At 40.9% G+C, this 18,552-nt stretch overlaps 1 protein-coding gene across 3 annotated transcripts in view; it reads right to left on the bottom strand.

The window, feature by feature from the left end:
* LOC148028294 (uncharacterized) overlaps positions 1-18,552 on the bottom strand; it is a 104,395-nt gene that overhangs the window by 11,720 nt on the left and 74,123 nt on the right. For all 3 annotated transcript variants that reach the window (XM_087690106.1, XM_087690105.1, XM_087690104.1), the window contains one exon: positions 12,988-13,158. In XM_087690106.1, coding sequence (XP_087546232.1) covers positions 12,988-13,158 — 171 coding nt within the window. The remainder of the gene's footprint in view (positions 1-12,987; positions 13,159-18,552) is intronic.

Here is an 18,552-nt window from a genome sequence, read left to right as displayed (position 1 = left end):
AGCTGATAAAGAAAGAAGTTTGTGAGGTATATATGTTATGGTCTCTTCCTGTACAGAATACTTTTACTTTCTGTAATATAAAGCAACAATTTTCTTATGTTTGCGAATTGAATGTAAATAATGAATTGAACAGTTTGTTAGATGATTTTAAAGATGTGTTTCCTTCTGATTTACCAAGTGGCCTTCCACCTGATAGGGGTGAAATAAATCACCCAATTGATATAAATAAGGATACACATCCAATTTCAAAACCACCGTATAGGTTAAGTGAAACACAGCATCAAGAAGTTGAGAGACAAATTAAGGATTACCTAGATAAAGGATTTATTCAACCTAGTAATTCACCTTGAGCTTCACCAATTTTATTGGTAAAGAAAAAAGATGGTTCTATGCGACTTTGTGTTGACTATAGAGCACTTAATAAAATAACGGTGAAGAATAAATTTCCTATACCCAGAATGGAAAATCTTTTTGATCAATTGCAAGGGGCAAAATTCTTCACAAAGATAGACTTAAGATCAGGTTATCACCAAATAAGAATTAAGGCACAAGATGTTTCCAAAAAGGCATTTCGTACTAGATACGGGCATTATGATTTTTTGGTGATGCCTTTTGGCCTCACTAATGCACCAGCTACCTTTATGAAGCTGATGAATAGTGTTTTACGGCCCTATCTAGGACATTTTGTAGTAGTCTTTTTGGATGATATCTTGATCTTTAGTAAATCAAGAGAAGAACATTTGGAACACTTACAATTAGTATTCCAACTGTTAAGAACACATTCCCTTTATGCGAAGAAAACTAAATGTGAATTCTTTGCACAAGAGGTCAAATATCTAGGGCATATTATCTCGAAAGAGGGAATCAACATGGATCCAGAAAAAGTAAGGGCAATTATTGAATGGCCACCTCCACGGAACCTGGAAGAGCTGCAGATCTTCCTAGGTTTATCTGGATTTTATCGTAGATTCATTCGAGATTATGCCAAAATAGTTGTTCCAATGACAGACCAACTTAAAGGGAAAGGGAAAAGTTTTAATTGGGGAACAGACCAAAATGAAAGTTTTCAAAAACTTAAGGTAGCTATTGCTACAGCTCCAGTATTATTAATAGTGGATCCCAATAAACCATTTGTGGTTGAAGCTGATGCCAGTGATAAGGCAATAGGCGCGGTCTTATTACAAGAAGGTCGACCAGTTGCTTTTGAAAGCAAGAAATTAGATCGTACAAAACATAATTATTCTGTTTATGAGAGGGAGCTGTATGCAATAGTACATCCAATGAAGAAATGGAGGCACTATTTGTATGGTGCCAAACTTTTGATCTTATCGGATCATGAAAGCATTAAGTGGCTTAATGATCAACCAGATTTACATGGGCGTAAAGCCAGATGGGCCGAACTCCTCCAAGAGTTCGACTATGAAATAAGATATAGAAAAGGAAAGTATAATATAGTAGCTGATGCACTCAGGAGAATGCCCATCATTAATGAATTGAGTTTTACTCAGTTCACTTCCAACTTGCTTGAATCTTTAAAAGGGAAATGTCAGGTTGATCCGGCATATTCCAACATATGGGAAGCAATAAAAAATGGGGATCCAAATGAAAGTGCTTCTACTAAGGAAGGAATATCTGAGGATGTTCAACTAGGAAATGGAGCATCAGGGGTTGCTCAAACTAGATTCAAGTGGAAGAATTTTACCATTGATAATGGTTATTTACTCTACAAGGGTAGAGTATGTGTCCCGAAAGATATAGAAATAAGGCGCCAGATACTCTTTGAGTGTCATGATACCCCTAGTGCGGGACATCCAGGAGTTAATAAGACTTATAGTCTTATTAAAAGGCAGTTCTATTGGCCTGGAATGAATAAGGACGTCCTTGACTATGTGGTCAAATGTAATAAATGCCAGGTTAATAAAGCTGAAAAATTAAAAATGGGAGGACTTCTCCATCCATTAGAAATTCCTTCGGGAAAATGGGAGAGTATCTCCATGGATTTTATTGTTGCTTTACCTAGAACACAGAGGGGGCACGACTCTGTGTGGGTAATTGTGGATAGGTTAACCAAAATGGCTAGGTTTATTCCAACTTCAACTGATGTTAAAACACCAGAATTGGCTAGATTGTTCGTAGAGAACATATACCGATTGTATGGCCTTCCGGCAAATATAGTTTCTGATCGGGATAGAAAATTTGATAGCCATTTTTGGCGTGCGGTATTTAGGAAATTGAATACTAAACTTAGCATGAGTACGGTGGATCATCCGCAAACGGATGGGCAAACTGAAAGGGTTAACCAAATTCTTGAAGATATGCTTAGGGCATATGTAAGCAAAAGGCAAACTAATTGGGAAGAGTATTTACCGATAGCAGAGTTTGCATATAACAGTGCCAAACACTCTTCCACTGGATATAGTCCATTTATGTTGATGTATGGGTTTCAGCCCAGAGCTCCTTTTGCAGTAGGACTGCATAAGGAAAAGGTTCAGGCAGCTAAAGACTTTATGGAGGATATGAATAATATGTTAAAATTTGCTCAAGAAAATATTAAAAAGGCTCAAAGTCGAGCTAGAGCATATGCAGATCCTCACCGAAGAGACATCTCCTTTGAAGAAGGAGAATTGGTCTATCTTAAGGTGCCTGAACAAACTAAAACTATGAAAAAGGGACATTGTCCAAAGCTTTCACCAAGGTATTGTGGTCCTTTCATAATACTTAAAAGGGTGGGAGAATTGGCTTACAAGCTCTAACTACCTGCTGGTAGTAAAATACATCCAGTTTTTCATGTGAGCAAATTAAGGAAGAAGCTGGGTGATTTGGATAATCTAATCTTAAATGATGATATTGAGGAGTTATTCTATGACCAATCTAATCCACATGAACCAGAAAAAATATTAAATGTTCGTAATAGACGAACGAGGAATACTATTTATCAAGAATGTTTGGTTAAGTGGAAAGATTGTTCAGAAGAAAGCTCAACATGGGAGCGAGTAAGTACTTTAAAAAAAAAGGTTTCCCGATTTACGGTTAGACCTTCCAAATATCGTTTTCGAGGACGAAACCGATTCTTAAGGGGAAGGAAATGTGACATGAATGTGACATTAAAAGTAATATTTAATGTTACATTAAGGTCATAAGTGTGGAATGTGACATTAAAAGGGATATTTAATGTTACATTAAGGTAAATTTAGGGGAACATGCACGAGAATGACCGTCCGGGCTCTTGGGCGCCCGAACGGGGTTAAGGGGAGCCTAGAGAGTAAGGGAGTCCAAGAATAGTAGGACTCCAGCAAGTTGACGGCTGGCAAAGAGATAAGCTTGAGGGCCAGCACTTATCTAGGCGTGGCTGGGAGGTGAAGAACACTCGTGCTTCCATCAGTTTCAAGAAATCTCTTCCCGTAATCTAACAACAACTATCTTGCAAAGGGTTTTATTGAGCCATGTGAATCCCCATGGGACATGCCTATTTTTCTCAGTAAAATAAGAGAACCGTATAAATTTAAAATGTGCTTTTGCTAAATAACAAGGGCTCAATAAGGTGACCATCACGAACAAGTATCCATTTCCTAAGCTCTGTGTGTGTGTGTGTGTGTGTGTGTGTGTGTGTGCGTGCGTGCGTGTGCGCGCGCGCAAGCTTTTGCAAGTTCCAAAAAATATCAATCTATCCCATCAAGTCTACTACAAGCATCAAACATATCTGTGTTTATCTAAGAGAGCATCATCTCTTAGAAAAGACCAATTCGTTGGCTTTTGCCCTCATCTTGTGGTATACTAGCAAATCTTATGTTATTATCATTGTTCATCCAACTTCCATCGTATTGCTCGTGCAATATCCTATGATGCATGCACGCGCATATGTACACATGCATGCATACACGAGGGCATGGCCAAGCGTACATTGTTGCATATGTTTTATTTATTTATTTATTTTACACACACATATATTACATAGTGTGCACACGTCTGCATGTATGTGGGCGCATATGCATGTGTGTATATATATACACACATACATTGACACACCCCCCACAAGAAAACCGCAAGCTTTCAAGTTTTAGAAAATGGGACTCAAGAAAGCTACCCCTCCATGGCCATGGCAAATCAATGTCGAGCGTTGGGAGACTTTGCACACGTGTAACAATTAAAAGTTTAATTTCTTTAAATTTTTTATGAAGTGAGTGAAAGAGCACATGTCAAGGTGAGAGAAATGGAGCATGTCAAGACAAGAGAGAATCAAAGAGAGAGAGAGAGAGAGAGAGAGAACCAAACAAACAACTTTTACGAAAAAAGAGAGAATCAAACAATCACTTGCTAGATGCAAAGAGACTGGTCGTGAGGGATAGACAAGCGGCGCCAACATATTGGCAACGCTACAAGCAAGACTAGTCATCAATGGTCAAGGCAATGCTAACAAGTGGTTTCAAGCTAGGATGGCACATGACAAAACATGCTAGCAAGCAGACACACAAGAAGCATGATGCCTGAGGACAGCTGACCGCGTCCACACAAGCAAGCATGTCAACATGTTCCATGTGACAACATACATGATCTCCCACTAACCATTGCTTGGAGCTTCCCTTATTTGGGGTTTAGTCATGACTTCCTACGAGCCCTACCCCCCCCCCCCCCCCAAAAAAAAAACAAAAAAGTTGTCTTATTTCTTCCTTTAAAGGCACCATGTTCTACTATTGACGTGTTGTACCACAATCCAGCAATCACATCTTTTTTGTTCATTCTCTCCCTCTCATACATTAACTCAAACCTTACCAATAACTCTTTTTTCTTAAAACTTGTGTAGTCTCTTTTCAACTTGATGGTCACTGCTATGTGGTTAAGGGCTGTCCACCCTCCACAACCACCAGATCTACTATAAATATGATACCAACAATAAAATTCAGGAAAAGTATTTTTGCTCTTATGTCGTAACTTGTGTATTGTTTTATTGAAAAAGTTCAATCGTCTTCTTTACAGTGTAATAGTCTTTAACTTGATAACATTTATGATAATAATCATTTCATTGTTCACTCCGCATGCATCATGGCATGAATTTACTGATATCAATCAGTCTTATTCACCTAAAAGATTCCATCATTCTCAAGAAATTCTGATTGATGTCAAGGCTAATATCACGTTTGAGTCAAGAAAACCTCAAGTTTTAGCAATTTCTTATCATCATGAATTGGATGATAGGAAGGCACAATATGCAAAGATGAGGATTTTGCTAGAGCCTATGACATGTTATTTGATGGGTCAACGTAATGAGCACTGTACTTTCAAAGAGGGTTTCTTACCATGCATGGTTGTTCATGTGTCGTCACAAAGCAATCGAGGGCCAAGGTTATGGTCGAATGTCATGTACCACAATATGCACAGCATACACGCATTTGATGCTATAGTGAAAGCAATTGAGACTTTCATATAGATCGCTTTGGACATGCATGTTTGTAAAGTTAGAAGGCACCATGTTTGTTGGAAACTTTTGTCATTCCACACAGACCATGGAAAAGCAGAGCTATGAATTTTATCTTTAATGTTCCTAAGGCAAAACAAGGGATAGGCTAAGTGGTGGGCAACCTGTCTATTCATAGACGAGTCGATCCTCCCAAATTAGAGTTTGGCTTATGGGACACATACACTCTCTAGGACCATGCCTCATTTAATGAAACTTTGAGTAATTAACATGTTTTAGGGCTGTTTCAAAGAGATAATCAATTTGTAATGTGCATTGTTTAGCCCAACATCCCCTCTGATGCCCAAAACTAAAACCAAAAAGAAACTACAAGCATAGCTCAAGCCCATTATCACCCCAATGCGTCCCACCCCAAAGTAGCCGAGGCATCAGACAAATAGTGCACATTGGCTGCCCAATGACCTACCAAGACTACAGAGGTGATAGCTATCTTACATAAGGAGCCTAAAGAGTCACCATAGAGAGGCCGAGGCATGGTAATTTCCCCCGTCCTAGTCATCCCCTACCCCATCTCCTTATTAGGAACAGTTTTCTTTCCATGTAGGGGTTTTTGGGCTGTTTGCAGCCTTCTTCCAAGAAGTGTAATATGTTAGTTATGTTTGTTTCTTCCCCTTTTGTCACACATACACACACACAAAATCATCATACTCTCACATGAAGTCATACCAAACCAGCCCACATTACACACAGTATTTCTACAATTGAAAGTATACCTCTGTATGTATGCACATGCATTTGTTCTTTGGTAGTACACATTCAACCACACATCCATCCACCCCATCACATGCATACATTTAGTAACTATGAAATTTAAAATGTTGTTTACATATGCCATCCCCTCCCACGCTCCACACCCCATCCTCCTCCCTTACTTTTGGTCATCCTTTTCCCATGAACCCATCGCCGACCCCATTCCCATCCCCTGTCCCATGTTACTATGGACCAAGGCATCAGACAAAGAGTTCTCCTCAGTTGCCCAATGCCCTACAAGAACCTGCAAAGGCAAATAGAATCACTTTGAGCCCCCCCCCCCCCCCCCCCCCCCCCTTTTTTTTTTTGAGATATGGTTTGTAACCTATGAAGTATTGTACCCCAAGGGGAGAACAAAAAGGGATAGTTAGATCTAACACATCACAAAATACACAAGCTTTCCCAACCACTTGTGGGTGTCGATGATGAAGGAAAAAAGTGAAGACGTATGAAGGTGTAGTTATGAGCAGGTAAAAGAACTACCAATGAAAACAGCTCAAGATCTGCTCAAGGATGCTCTCACAATGAGATGCATAGAGGTATGCTACATGATGAGAATGCGCATGCAACAGGTGCCACTTGGACAATGTCCCTCGTAGGGAAATTGTTCATTTTCCCAAGTGTCCTTTTACAAAGATGAGTATGATCATGCAATACAAAGGGTAGTTACAACAAGAAAAGGAGGCTGATGTCGAAGACAAAAGGCAAAACCTATAGAATACAAAGAAAGGGTAGGAAACCCCTCTCAAACAGGGATGTCGATAGCAAAGGAGGAAGAGGAACATGACGTCAATCTTCGTGTGGTGCTAAAAACCATGATGAAGAACAAAGCTAATGATGAAGGTAGACTTGACACCCCTTAGCCAGAATAGCCAAAGAAGAATCAACATCTAGGTACGCGCAACATACCTATACTCAATCTTGGGGGAGGACTCCTACACTAACCAAGTAGCATAGGCAAGCAAGAATCTCAACCTCAAGAGATGGCTCCAATGCTAGTCAAGAACCACCAATATAGCAATCCACCGCAAATGGATCTAATGGATGAAGAAGGAAGACCTGACACTCCCCAACTGGAAGATATAAGGAAGAGTCAACTAGCAACGAAATCAGGATCTACCCATACTCAATCTCAACAAGGGCTTCCAATGTTGACCAAGTGCTATATGTATACCTAAAACTTGACCTCCAGATATGGCTCCTATGCTCGTAAAGAAAGCAAAGGCACAACCACCAATGGTAGCAATCCACCTAAATGAAAAAATAAACAAACTAGGAGTGCAGTAAATGATGGTTAATTTATAAAAACACCTAAATTGAAAGGAAAGAAAGGTAGATGCCAAGAGAAAAAGGACACCCAAGACCTAATCTCGTGAGAAAAGGTAGTATCTCCATCTCCATACTGATGGAGCCAATGCTCACTAAGGCAAGAACCGAAAAACCAAACCTTCAGCCCAAGTAGGACCAGCAAGATACCTATGATGTTAGTCCTAACTGAAATACAAAACCAGGATCAAAGGATCAAGAAAGGAACTTGCATACTAAATGTTTCATATTGAGATGTTTTGGATGTTGTGTTAAAACAAAAGAGAGAGTTAAGCGAGTATTAGATGCAATGAAAGTAAATGAAAGAAGTGTGCAACAAAAGATTTGAAAAAGTATGGCCAAGCCCAAAGGAAATTAGCCTAAGGCTCCTAAAGATGACCTAGGATGCCTAAGAAACAAGCTTAGGAGAGGATAATGACCAGACTAGTCAAAGATGCCATAAGGCACTAGTTGAGGGACAGATCCATGATCCACTACACCGTAGGCTAGCCACTAATAAGCAAGCATACCGAGGGTTAGAAAAATCGTGCTATCTCCATGGGGAAGACCTCCTCTCAAGTTCCTTAGAGTGGTAGTACCACTGTCAGAAGGGGCTAAGGTTGGTTTGGACATGGGGATTTGAATCAGCGTTGGTGTGGGTGAAATACCCTTAAATGTGGATGGTGTGATTTTGAGTGTTGGTCTAATAACTTTGACCTTTGAGCGACAATTGTCATCTTTATGGCCGATTTTTTGGCAAAATGTACAAAACATATTCTTTTTAGGCAATTGATGCCACAAGGGTCTTTGTGACATTAGGACTTCACCACCCCCCTTTTCCTTCAAAGGAGTAGATTGAGCATCGACATCAAAACCTGCTCCATATTTAGGAACAATCGGGGATGGTGGAACTGGGTCTAAGTGGCTATGTGATTCTTGTCCACTCTTGAGTCCTTCAAGGAGGGGACTCGATAGTATTAAAAAAGAATTCATGCATTTGAGCAACTAGGGAGGGTGGTACAATGTGCAAGAGGGGGATTCCCCACACAACAAGACTAGAGCAAAGAGAGTGATGCACTTGCAGAGATAGGAAAGGTACATATTGCATAGTTGGCATTCCTAGTAGCAAAGTACCAAGGCACAAAGTGGTACACCTCTGAGTGTCTATTGATGGCCTAAAACCAAAATGTACATCAAAGAGATAAGATAGGATAACCTCTTGTATGTTTAAAGGTAAGGGTCTAGATTGAATGCAGATGAATATAAATATGAAGTGAAAGTTGGAGGGAAGGGCGAGAAAGGTGAAGGTAAATGTGAAGCACCAAACTCATGCTCAAATGAAACAAAGGATGAAGGATTACCTTGTGGAACATCATTGAGCATAGAGTTTTCTTCTAATCCACACCGATACCGAGCTAAGTCTCATAGGCCACTTATAGTTGGTCCCTGCATAAATGACGAAGCAATGTAGACATAATCATGATCACACAAAACGGCTTGTACGAACCTGCCACTACGCTTGATTTGGTAAAGAGTTTGAACTTTCAAGTATGTCCTAAGTGGGTAGTGTCTCCTCAACTAAGAGGTCATCAATCTCACCAATGGAGTGCTCCAATTGAGATGCACCTTGTGAAGGAATATGGTACGAAGAAGAGTTGGGCCTCTCTGATGATCTTTAGAAGAAAGGTTAGTAGATGGGGTGTTGTCCTCCAAATCAAGACCATAGTGCCTCAACATAGCCTCCATTGAAGGAGTAGCTTGAGAAAGCATTAGAGGACCAAACAATGGAGTGGTCTAAGCCATCATGAATCAACACGTCACGTATAGTGTAATCAAGAACAAACTAGGCGATCCACAATAGCCTCAAGTAAACTCTTTAGAAGGGGCAGCGGCTTTGATACTATGTGGAGATATGCTAGGTTTTGGAAAGAACACATTTAGTGTACGTCCACGACTAAAATACAAAGATCTCAAATACAAACACAAAAACACAAAATGCAAAACGCAAAAATACAAAATGCAAACACAAACAAAGAAGAAAGATAACTCTAAAGTGAATGGATGTATGTTGTAAATGAAGGAAAGAGTGTATAAGATGCTCAAGGGAGAGTTGTCCAACAAGTAGTGGCTCCATGGCAAAGGGCTAAGGGAGGTGTCAATGTGTGCCACCACTGAAGACGAATCCTGAGTGCTATAACCACCCAGCTAGAGCTAAGATGAGCCTGAAAGTGGAAGGGGAGTAGGCTAGAAACCAAAACACAGCAGTCTCTAGGGCTTGAATTGGTAAATGCAGCAATGTAACCACCTAGATGCAAAGGTAGCTAATCACCGACGGCAAGCAAGAGATGGCGACAACTGTAAGATGATGACCTGATCCAGAAAATGCACATTTACTATCTCTAGGGAGTATCCCCCCACCAGCACGTTTTTTCAATAATCTCCACCTATTTTGGCCTTCCATCATCTACAAGAGGAACAGCAGGGCAACAACTGATGATGTCAGCAATGTGCAGCAAGTGCAGCTTGGAAGATGGCACCAAGTGGCTAGTGACATCTACTGTCAAGCGCTAGGTGTCGTCTATTTATAGATGAGTGGATCTTCCCAAATTAGGGTTTGGCTTATGGGACATAGATACTCTCTAGAACCATGCTCCTTTGGGTAATTTACATGGTTTGAGGCTGTTTTAAAGAGCTAATCAATTTGTCATGCATTTTTTAGCTTAACAACAAGCACCCTTCTAGATTGTTGAGGGGGGCAAGAAAGTTCAAACAATTTTGCATACAAAGGACTTTAAGATATTTGAAACCAACAAGTACGTCAAGAATATGAATCAAGCCTACACAAAAGTAAAGTAAGCTCTCCAAAAGATTCCAGCCAAGCCAGAAAGCAGCTGACCGTTACTACAAAAGCTTGAAAGTTTGCCAAGGTTGATTGGGTCCTTTTGTGTTTTCGAGAGTACCACATTTTTAAAAATGAAGGATAAAGAGTATTTCCCCTAAACTCAATATGAGGTACTATGGGTCTTTTCAAGTGATGTGGAACACCAATAAGGTGTCTTATAGGTTGAAGCTACCTAATTATTTGAAGACTCATAATGCTTTTCATGTCAATCTCCATAGTTAATAGGTCTTTCTATGGTGATCTACCAAAGGATATGGTTGATAAGGTATAATCACAAGTTGAGGAACTAGACAAGACCTTGGTTCCTTAAGAGATATTGGCACATAAGGAAAGAAAAGTCAATGGTAAAGTTTCCTGTTGCTATTTGGTAAAGTTTCAAAACTATACATGCAAAGTGGATGGAGGGAGGAGGACTAAGAAGATTCACCTCAATTGTTATAGCTTAACCCTTGATGCTTTTCAGTCATAACAGACTTCGAACATGGCTCAATCAAGTTCACAAGACCACACAAATCTAGAGTATTCCTTGATGCTCAAGAGGGGGGTGACACTTCTACTTCCTTAGTAAAAAAAAGCTCAAAAGACTTAAGGTCTATCGCATTCTTTGATGCTCAAGAGGGGGGTGGCACTTTTACTTCCTTAGTACAAAAAAGCTCAGGTACCTAGATATTCTTGGTAATTCTTTATGTTTCATCCGAGGTGCACTACATTGACACTATATCTACTTTGGGACTTCTATGATCAACATAGGAGACTTTACAATATACCTATGTTGCTTGGTTCTCTTGTCACATGTGTATGCTCTTTGGCATGTCTCCTTGGATCCTGCTTGAGCACAATCAAGGTCTCTCCCAATATTTCAAGAGGGATATATCACCAAAATTTGGCATGTGATAGTGCATTGAGTTTTCAATTAAAGCACTATAATTCTAGCATCCTTAGCTCACCAAATGGTAACCATTGCACTGGTAATGATGGATATGGACAGGAGACAAAGTCCAGACCTTGTGACACAAGGGTAGGACCAAAGAAAGAGCTTAAAATCCTTGAAACTGCAAGTTGTTGTTTCTAAGGTTAAAGTAGTGAAAGTTTTACTGAATAGAAGTTTGGGTGGCATGACTATAATTTGTTTCCGTTTGACTAAAGTTTGGGTAGTGGGCTTTTAACTTGTGATGAGTTAGGGCATTTATCGACAAGCCAAAGCATTAAACGTGCTCATGGGATTTTACTTGTCTCATATGTAATCAAAAAATGGTTTATGCCATTTTTAGCTAGTGCTCTCCCTCTCCCTCTCCCTCTCCCTCTCCCTCTCCTCTCTCTCTCTCTCTCTCTCTCTCTCTCTCTCTCTCTCTCTCTCTCTCTCTCTGTCTGTCTGTGCTGATCATGATGTATTTGACTGCTGTATTCATAGATTTGCAGCAGACTTTGAGAGCTCCAGTCTCCAACTATTGAGATTGAAAATGAAACTCGTATGTGAGGCAGGGCAGCAGCCAGATCAGTCTCACCTATGCACGAGGGCTCAGCTATTTACGGTAGTTCTATGGCTGAGATCACCATCAACCCTCACAGATCTCAGTATTAAAGCAATTTATGGACACTAAATAGCTTTATCAAGTGAAACCGCTCTGTTTGTGAGAGACACATTGAAGTAATTGAAGGGGGCAAGACTAGAAAGCCATAGGAGTGAATGCTTTGTGAATTGGGCACAAAGTGGTGATATGAATTTTAGGATTGCCAGATTACAGGCTACAAACGGGCTTTTGGAGCGTACAAAGTTAGCTTGAGTCCAACAATGAAGGCGTCAGAGCTAGTGAGTGTTTGTAGATCAGGCATGTTGCGAGAAATTGTTGAAGAATCAGAAATTTTCTACTAAAATTTGAGCAATAATCTAAAAAACTAGTGAGAACGTGCCAAGCTTGGAGCCAACAAGTGTCTTCATGTTGAGCAAGAGCATTCTAGCTACCACTGTGAGTATTTAAGGTTGCTGAATGTTACTGCTTTGGTGTAATTTTTGTGTGCACCTTCATGGTTTACTGATAGTCACTTAGGAGCAATGTCCAATCTCATATTTAAAGTTTTTTGCTCTAACCAACCAAGCTACTTAAGCAGATATGGAACTGGCAGGCAAACCATTGATAATATAGTAGCTTTAGTCCAATTACCTGTCATGATCCCACTAAGCCATGCCATGTCTCTTATTCTTTTTGACAATATTTTGTCTAGAAAGTGAACCACATGAATTACAATCTGTTATGCTCTGAAGGAAATAATTTAGCAATTATTTTTGTATTTGGTGAAGAGTACCACCACAAATGTGCAACGTCTATTCAATATCAACAATCTTCATCACTGGCACTTCATGCCATATCAAAAACCAACATCACTTGTAGTTCTCAATGTTAATCTACAAGCTCTTTACACACAATAAACACCCACGCACAACTGCACCTCATTTAAAAAACCGAACGAAAACCCCCCCCCCCCCCAAAAAAAAAGGCTATTGCACACAAAAGGGAGGGGAACAGGAGAGCGTATCCTGAGAAGGCAAAGCATTTACCTGTGTTATGACAACAATTCTTTTGCCAGATGATTTGGCAGTCTGAAGCAAACTGTCTAAAAACATCAACTTCCCGCTTGCCTGAATTCCAAACTCGAGTAATTCCTTTGGAGACAAATGCGTGAGTGATCCTTGAAGTGAAGGATTTACCAAAAAAGGATGATTGCAACACTGCAGCAACACATAAACTTGATAAGACTACCAAGCAAATATTTAAGGCAAGTTTATGGCTATGCATTTGTTGATATTGCTATTAATGTGTCAACATTATTGCTATACCTTACAAAACTATGCTATATAGCAATAGATGCAACCTACTTACTAGCACAAACCATAGCCAAGATTAGTTTTTGACCAACACAACCCTCCATTTGTCCCATCAACCATACTTAATCTAGATGCACTCCAACCGAATTGAGAGACCAACACCAATGACATTAATGGCACTTAGAAGAAAGCTTATTGTGCATGCAACAACAAAAGTAAGTACAAAGTCTCCAAATTTAACTTAGATTCATATATCAAGGGCATGCCTACTATAATGAAAGAGCATTATAGAGCAAGATCTTCATTTGCACAATCTCTGTTTGTATAAATCGACTGATCTATTCAATAGCAGTGAGCGATAGAAAATACCAGAAAGCATAATTTGATTCACCAAATCAAGATAATGATTCAAGAGCCTTAATGGTTCTCTATCAAGCAAACGAATGCCAAAAGGCCAAAACTTTAATTCAACGAAGCAAAAAATTTCCTGAAAATGCCAAGAATTCTCTTTTTTCTAGATTCCCCTAACACATGCATCCTAACGGTTTTACACTACGCATATGACGAAACTTTAGCATCATAATATATTTTTCTTGTGCTGACTTCTGTAGCAGCATCACCCTCAATGTAAATTAGCTTAACCAGAACATTGGACCAAAACATTAATTTCACACCATAGACACAAGTGAAGGTCATTTTTGGACTTGAGGATTGGGGGGCAGTAGCTTCTTGCCATCCCACATCCCATTCCATGTGACTACATAGTCACAAGTGACAGCAATTCCTCCGTGTCCCTCATTACCATTTCCCCATACCATTTGGGGGTGTGGCAACATTTGAAAATCAACATCAGTCAGATTAATAACTCGTGTATTCATAACACATGCCTCTCATTGTTTGGATCAAGTATAGAGCGTAAGAGGTAATGGCAGAATAGGGAAACGGATGACACCTTGACAAGAGACTAACCAACTAGTTTACGAGAGGATGGGGTTTCCATTCTACTGTAGTTTCATGTGGCTAGGCATTGGATGACCTGCAATGCTCTGAAACATTTCAAATACACGGCCACTCACACGCACTGTTTCTGGTGAAACCACTGTATTTTAATAGGGCTATATTCAGTGTGAAGACAGCCAGAATCAAAAAAATTGAAACAAGAGAGTACTTGGCACTCATCCTATGTCAATAACATGGAGCCTATGGCAGTCCACAAAATATGGAGAGCTATTTCAATTGGACCAACACATCATCCACAGATAGAATTGCAATCGTTCTCTTGGCAAGAACTATATCAGATGGCAGAACACCAAGCAAGCAGCTCCACATAAAAATTTCTAATCTAAGAGGGAATTGATGCGTTCATATGCCCTTCAAAATCTCTCTACACCACTTTAAAGGCTTCGCCAAATGCTATAATCAATTTGCATGAGCCTTTCTCCAATGAGAAGGAATAGGATGTCAACAAGTACATTGGTGTCAGCATCCTAGACTCTGGTGATAGTCTACATCTCCCAGCGTCAGTGATTTCATCACTCATCTATTGTAGGGGCTACTCGGACCTGTGTTTTTGCAGCTTGGCTCCTCCTCCATCACCTTTCGTCACTTGTCTATCATAGAGGCTGCTCGGACCCCGGCCTTTTTGCAACCCGGCTCATCCTCCATTATCTCGCGCCATCATTATCCACCTGGCATTAGCATCTAGGCTACTCTCCTTGCGTTTGACAACTCCAACATTTTGGGATTTGCATTTTGCTACCCCAGTCACTCCCTGACATCAAAGAATTGTGGTTCACTCCCTCGACAACTAGTGATCATCTTCCACATCTCTGACAGCATTAGCGGACTGCGATTCACTCCTTCAACAACTATCCTTCACCTTCCAATGATTACTTCGATAGCCCACTGCCCAAAGGACTGCATTTTGTTCACTGTGTAGATTCCCCATAGGTGTTCCCGCCTAATTCAGACAGGACAATGCAGTTATCTTTTGGACTTCAGCCCTGCTCTATCAGCTTTTCTTTTCATAGCATGATTCAATGCATCATCACCGGGTTCTTGTGTTTCCGATTTTCTTTTCTCTCTCGGTGTTCACCATACACACTCTGTGTTACTCCCCATAAACCCTACTGTCTCTCTGCATTATCGCTTATTTTTTACATGGTATCATAGCATACCTATTATTTTTGGCAATCAAGACACGTAAGTAGCATGAGGCCTTCAACTTGCATGCCATCCATGTGGAGGACACAAAGAAGTCCAACTCCCACCATTGGACATACAAGTATTGCAAAAAGCACTACACAAGTGGTGTGACCCAACTTTCAACATCTTTCCAAGATGAGGGGACAACTTCCCACATGTAAGGCGATCCCTCAACACATTGCAGACAAGATCCTTGCCAAGATGGAGGGGGATTCACTAGAGGAGGAGGAAGTGGCCCATTGGCGATGACACCCATACAAGTCTACTCATGAGGAAGCCTCAAATATAGGCATATCTTCAACCGATGCAGATGAGGTCTCCACCATTGGTGGTGCCAACTCCAAATTTGCTTCCAACTTCGGCACAGGCAAAAGGCAACGATTGGAGGCTCATGCAGCACCAGAGAGGCAATTCCGTCTCTCTCAAGCTCCGAGTCATATGCTTGGAGCGATTGCAAACGAGATCCTTGCCAAGATAAGAGGGGGATCCACTAGAGAAGGGGGATGTCGTGCATCGGTGACGGCACCCACACCTATGTCTACTCATGAGGAAGCCTCAAATGTAGGCATATCTTCAACCGATGCGAGTACCATTGGTGCTATCGACTCCACATCTACTTCCTGCACCAGCATTGGCAAAAGGCAAAGATTCGAGGCTCATGCGGCACCGAAAAGGCAATCCTCTCACTCTCAAGATCCAAGTCATATGCTTAGAGCGGTTGCCTTTCTTAAAGAAAGGCAACGACAAGCGGATATTAAGATTGCACGCACGATGACCGAGTGCAACCTTACATTCAATGTCCTAAAGCATGAGCAATGGAGAAAGATGGTGAGAACCATCACCAATGTGGGCCCACACGAAGGATGGAGCAATGTTATACACAATGACATGAGGACGAAGAAGATTGATGAAGAGAAGGAGAGGATTGATAGAGCCCTTGATCCTATTCGCAGCGCATGGACAAAATATGGTTGCCCCATTCTCACCGATTGATGGAGAGACCGTAGAAAACGGAGCATCATCAACATACTCGATTCACGTCCACTCAGCACATTTTTTTTGCGGGCCGTAGATACCGGCAAGAGGGGAGGCAAAACGAATGGCACATTAATCTCAATCAAGAGATTCGAAACTTGGCGAAAGTAGGGTGACTTCATGGTGGACATAATCTATTAGAATCTCTTCCACAAAAAAAAATCAATTTAGCTAAAGCAACGCTTCCCTTGTGATTCTTTTGGGCCTTTTTGTCTAAAGGAAGATTCCCATATCTAATCACCCAAAAAAAAAAACCAAATGATGGCGAAGCAAAACTAAAAAAACAAAGCTTTTTTATGACTTTTCTGTATTTTTCAGTCTTTTGCTACCACCACATTCAGCAAGCTATCATTGAGGTATACATTGTCTTTTTAAAGTTGTTGCTTTCATTATTATAATTTTGAATTCATGTCCCCCCAAATCTTTCCTTATCATAATTTTGAATTTGTGCCATGTATGATCTGGTTGTAGGTGGGCCCGTCAAATGTGATGCAAGTTGTTACCGACAATGCATCCAATTGTCGATGCATGGGCCATTTGCTTGAGGCCGAGTTTCCTTCGATAGTGTGGACTCCGTGTGCAAGTCATTGTTTGGACTTGCTCATGGAGGACATCGAGAAGCTCAAATAGGTGAAGAGAGTGGTGCATAAAACTACATCAATTGTCACCTTCTTCACGATGAAGGTGAAGTTGCTTGCAATGTATCGCAAGCATAGCACGCTTGAGTTGAAGAAGCCTTCTTCAACTTGCTTTGCTTTTACGCGGTTGCTGTTGGAGCACCTTTATGATGTGCGAACCCACCCTACACCTAACAATGGTGTCCACTCTATGAAATGAGAGGGATGAGCATGAGGCATAGGAGGCGAAAGCCATGCAACGCTTGTGCCTCAATAAGCAGTTCTAGCACAGAGTCCCTAGAATCGTGATTGCCATGACTCCCTTTTCTAGGGTGTTATGTATGAGTGATTCCGAGGGGTCCACCATGGGCCTTCTTGTTCACTTCTTTAGAGCAACATTGGTAGAGGCATTGGCTTGCACGGTGGTTACGGAGTCACAGTGTACACACATCATTGACATAGCAAAGAAGCGATGGGTATGGATGTGTAAGCCCATCCATGGATTTGCAGCCCTATTACATCCGCCCTATAAGTCTTCAATAGTCATAGATGATAGACAACTGCGTTCTAACCAACTTGCATATCTCTCTTGTACAATCCCCATGGATGACCACAAAAAAGTTCTAAAGGAGCTTGGATGCTATACGAATCAGACAGGGCATGTGGCTTCTGCTTCTCCCACTTTTTGGAAAAGAGAGCCACTTGTGAAGCCTCTCTCTTGGTGGCAGAATTTTGGATATGCACTACAAACTCTTTAGCCCTTGGCCATGAGAGTCCTTGCTCAAAATTGCTCTTCGGGTGCATGTGAGAGAAATTGGAGTGCCTATTCTCTCATTCACATGAAGATTCGCAATCGGCTTAGCACACGACAGTTAGAGTGGCTAGTCTATTGATGCACTAACTTGCTCATGATGAAGGCCATGATGACTATGGGTAGTCCAAAGCAACTAAACATAAGTCGTTTGTGTTAAGTCAAGTTTATATACATAACAATTTAGTATTTATAATCTTATGTGCATTGTGTAGATGAATGTTGATACATTCAAGTCGACGAGCGACACTCTTCCAAGTGTACACCAGGAGGTTGATGAGAAGGAGGGACAGATCTTTGCGGAGCTCTATAGAGAGCTCATAATAGCAAACATTCATTATACTCGCTGTCAGTGTGCTCGTAGGTGAGGAGTTCAACCAGTTCGAGTTGCAATAGTTGCTAGCAAGGGCATGGCATGGTCATTCGGTCCCTCTCTGAGATCGACGAGGGGTGGTTCGAGCAGTTTGCAAACATATGTGAGTCGGGGCTTTAGTAACTCTCATCATGTGTCCGATGATCGCATCCCTCCCCTTGCCTACAATTACACGGCCATTGCCTAGGGATCCATCATTTGGTAATGATGGTAACCTCATCAGTGAGGATGAGTATGCGAGTGTCTCATCATCCGAT

Source organism: Lygodium microphyllum, chromosome 12 (assembly GCF_053477565.2).
Source record: "Lygodium microphyllum isolate KBCC chromosome 12, Lygodium_microphyllum_v1.1.10, whole genome shotgun sequence".
Lineage (NCBI taxonomy): Eukaryota > Viridiplantae > Streptophyta > Polypodiopsida > Schizaeales > Lygodiaceae > Lygodium > Lygodium microphyllum.
This window is presented reverse-complemented; position numbering and strand designations above follow the sequence as displayed.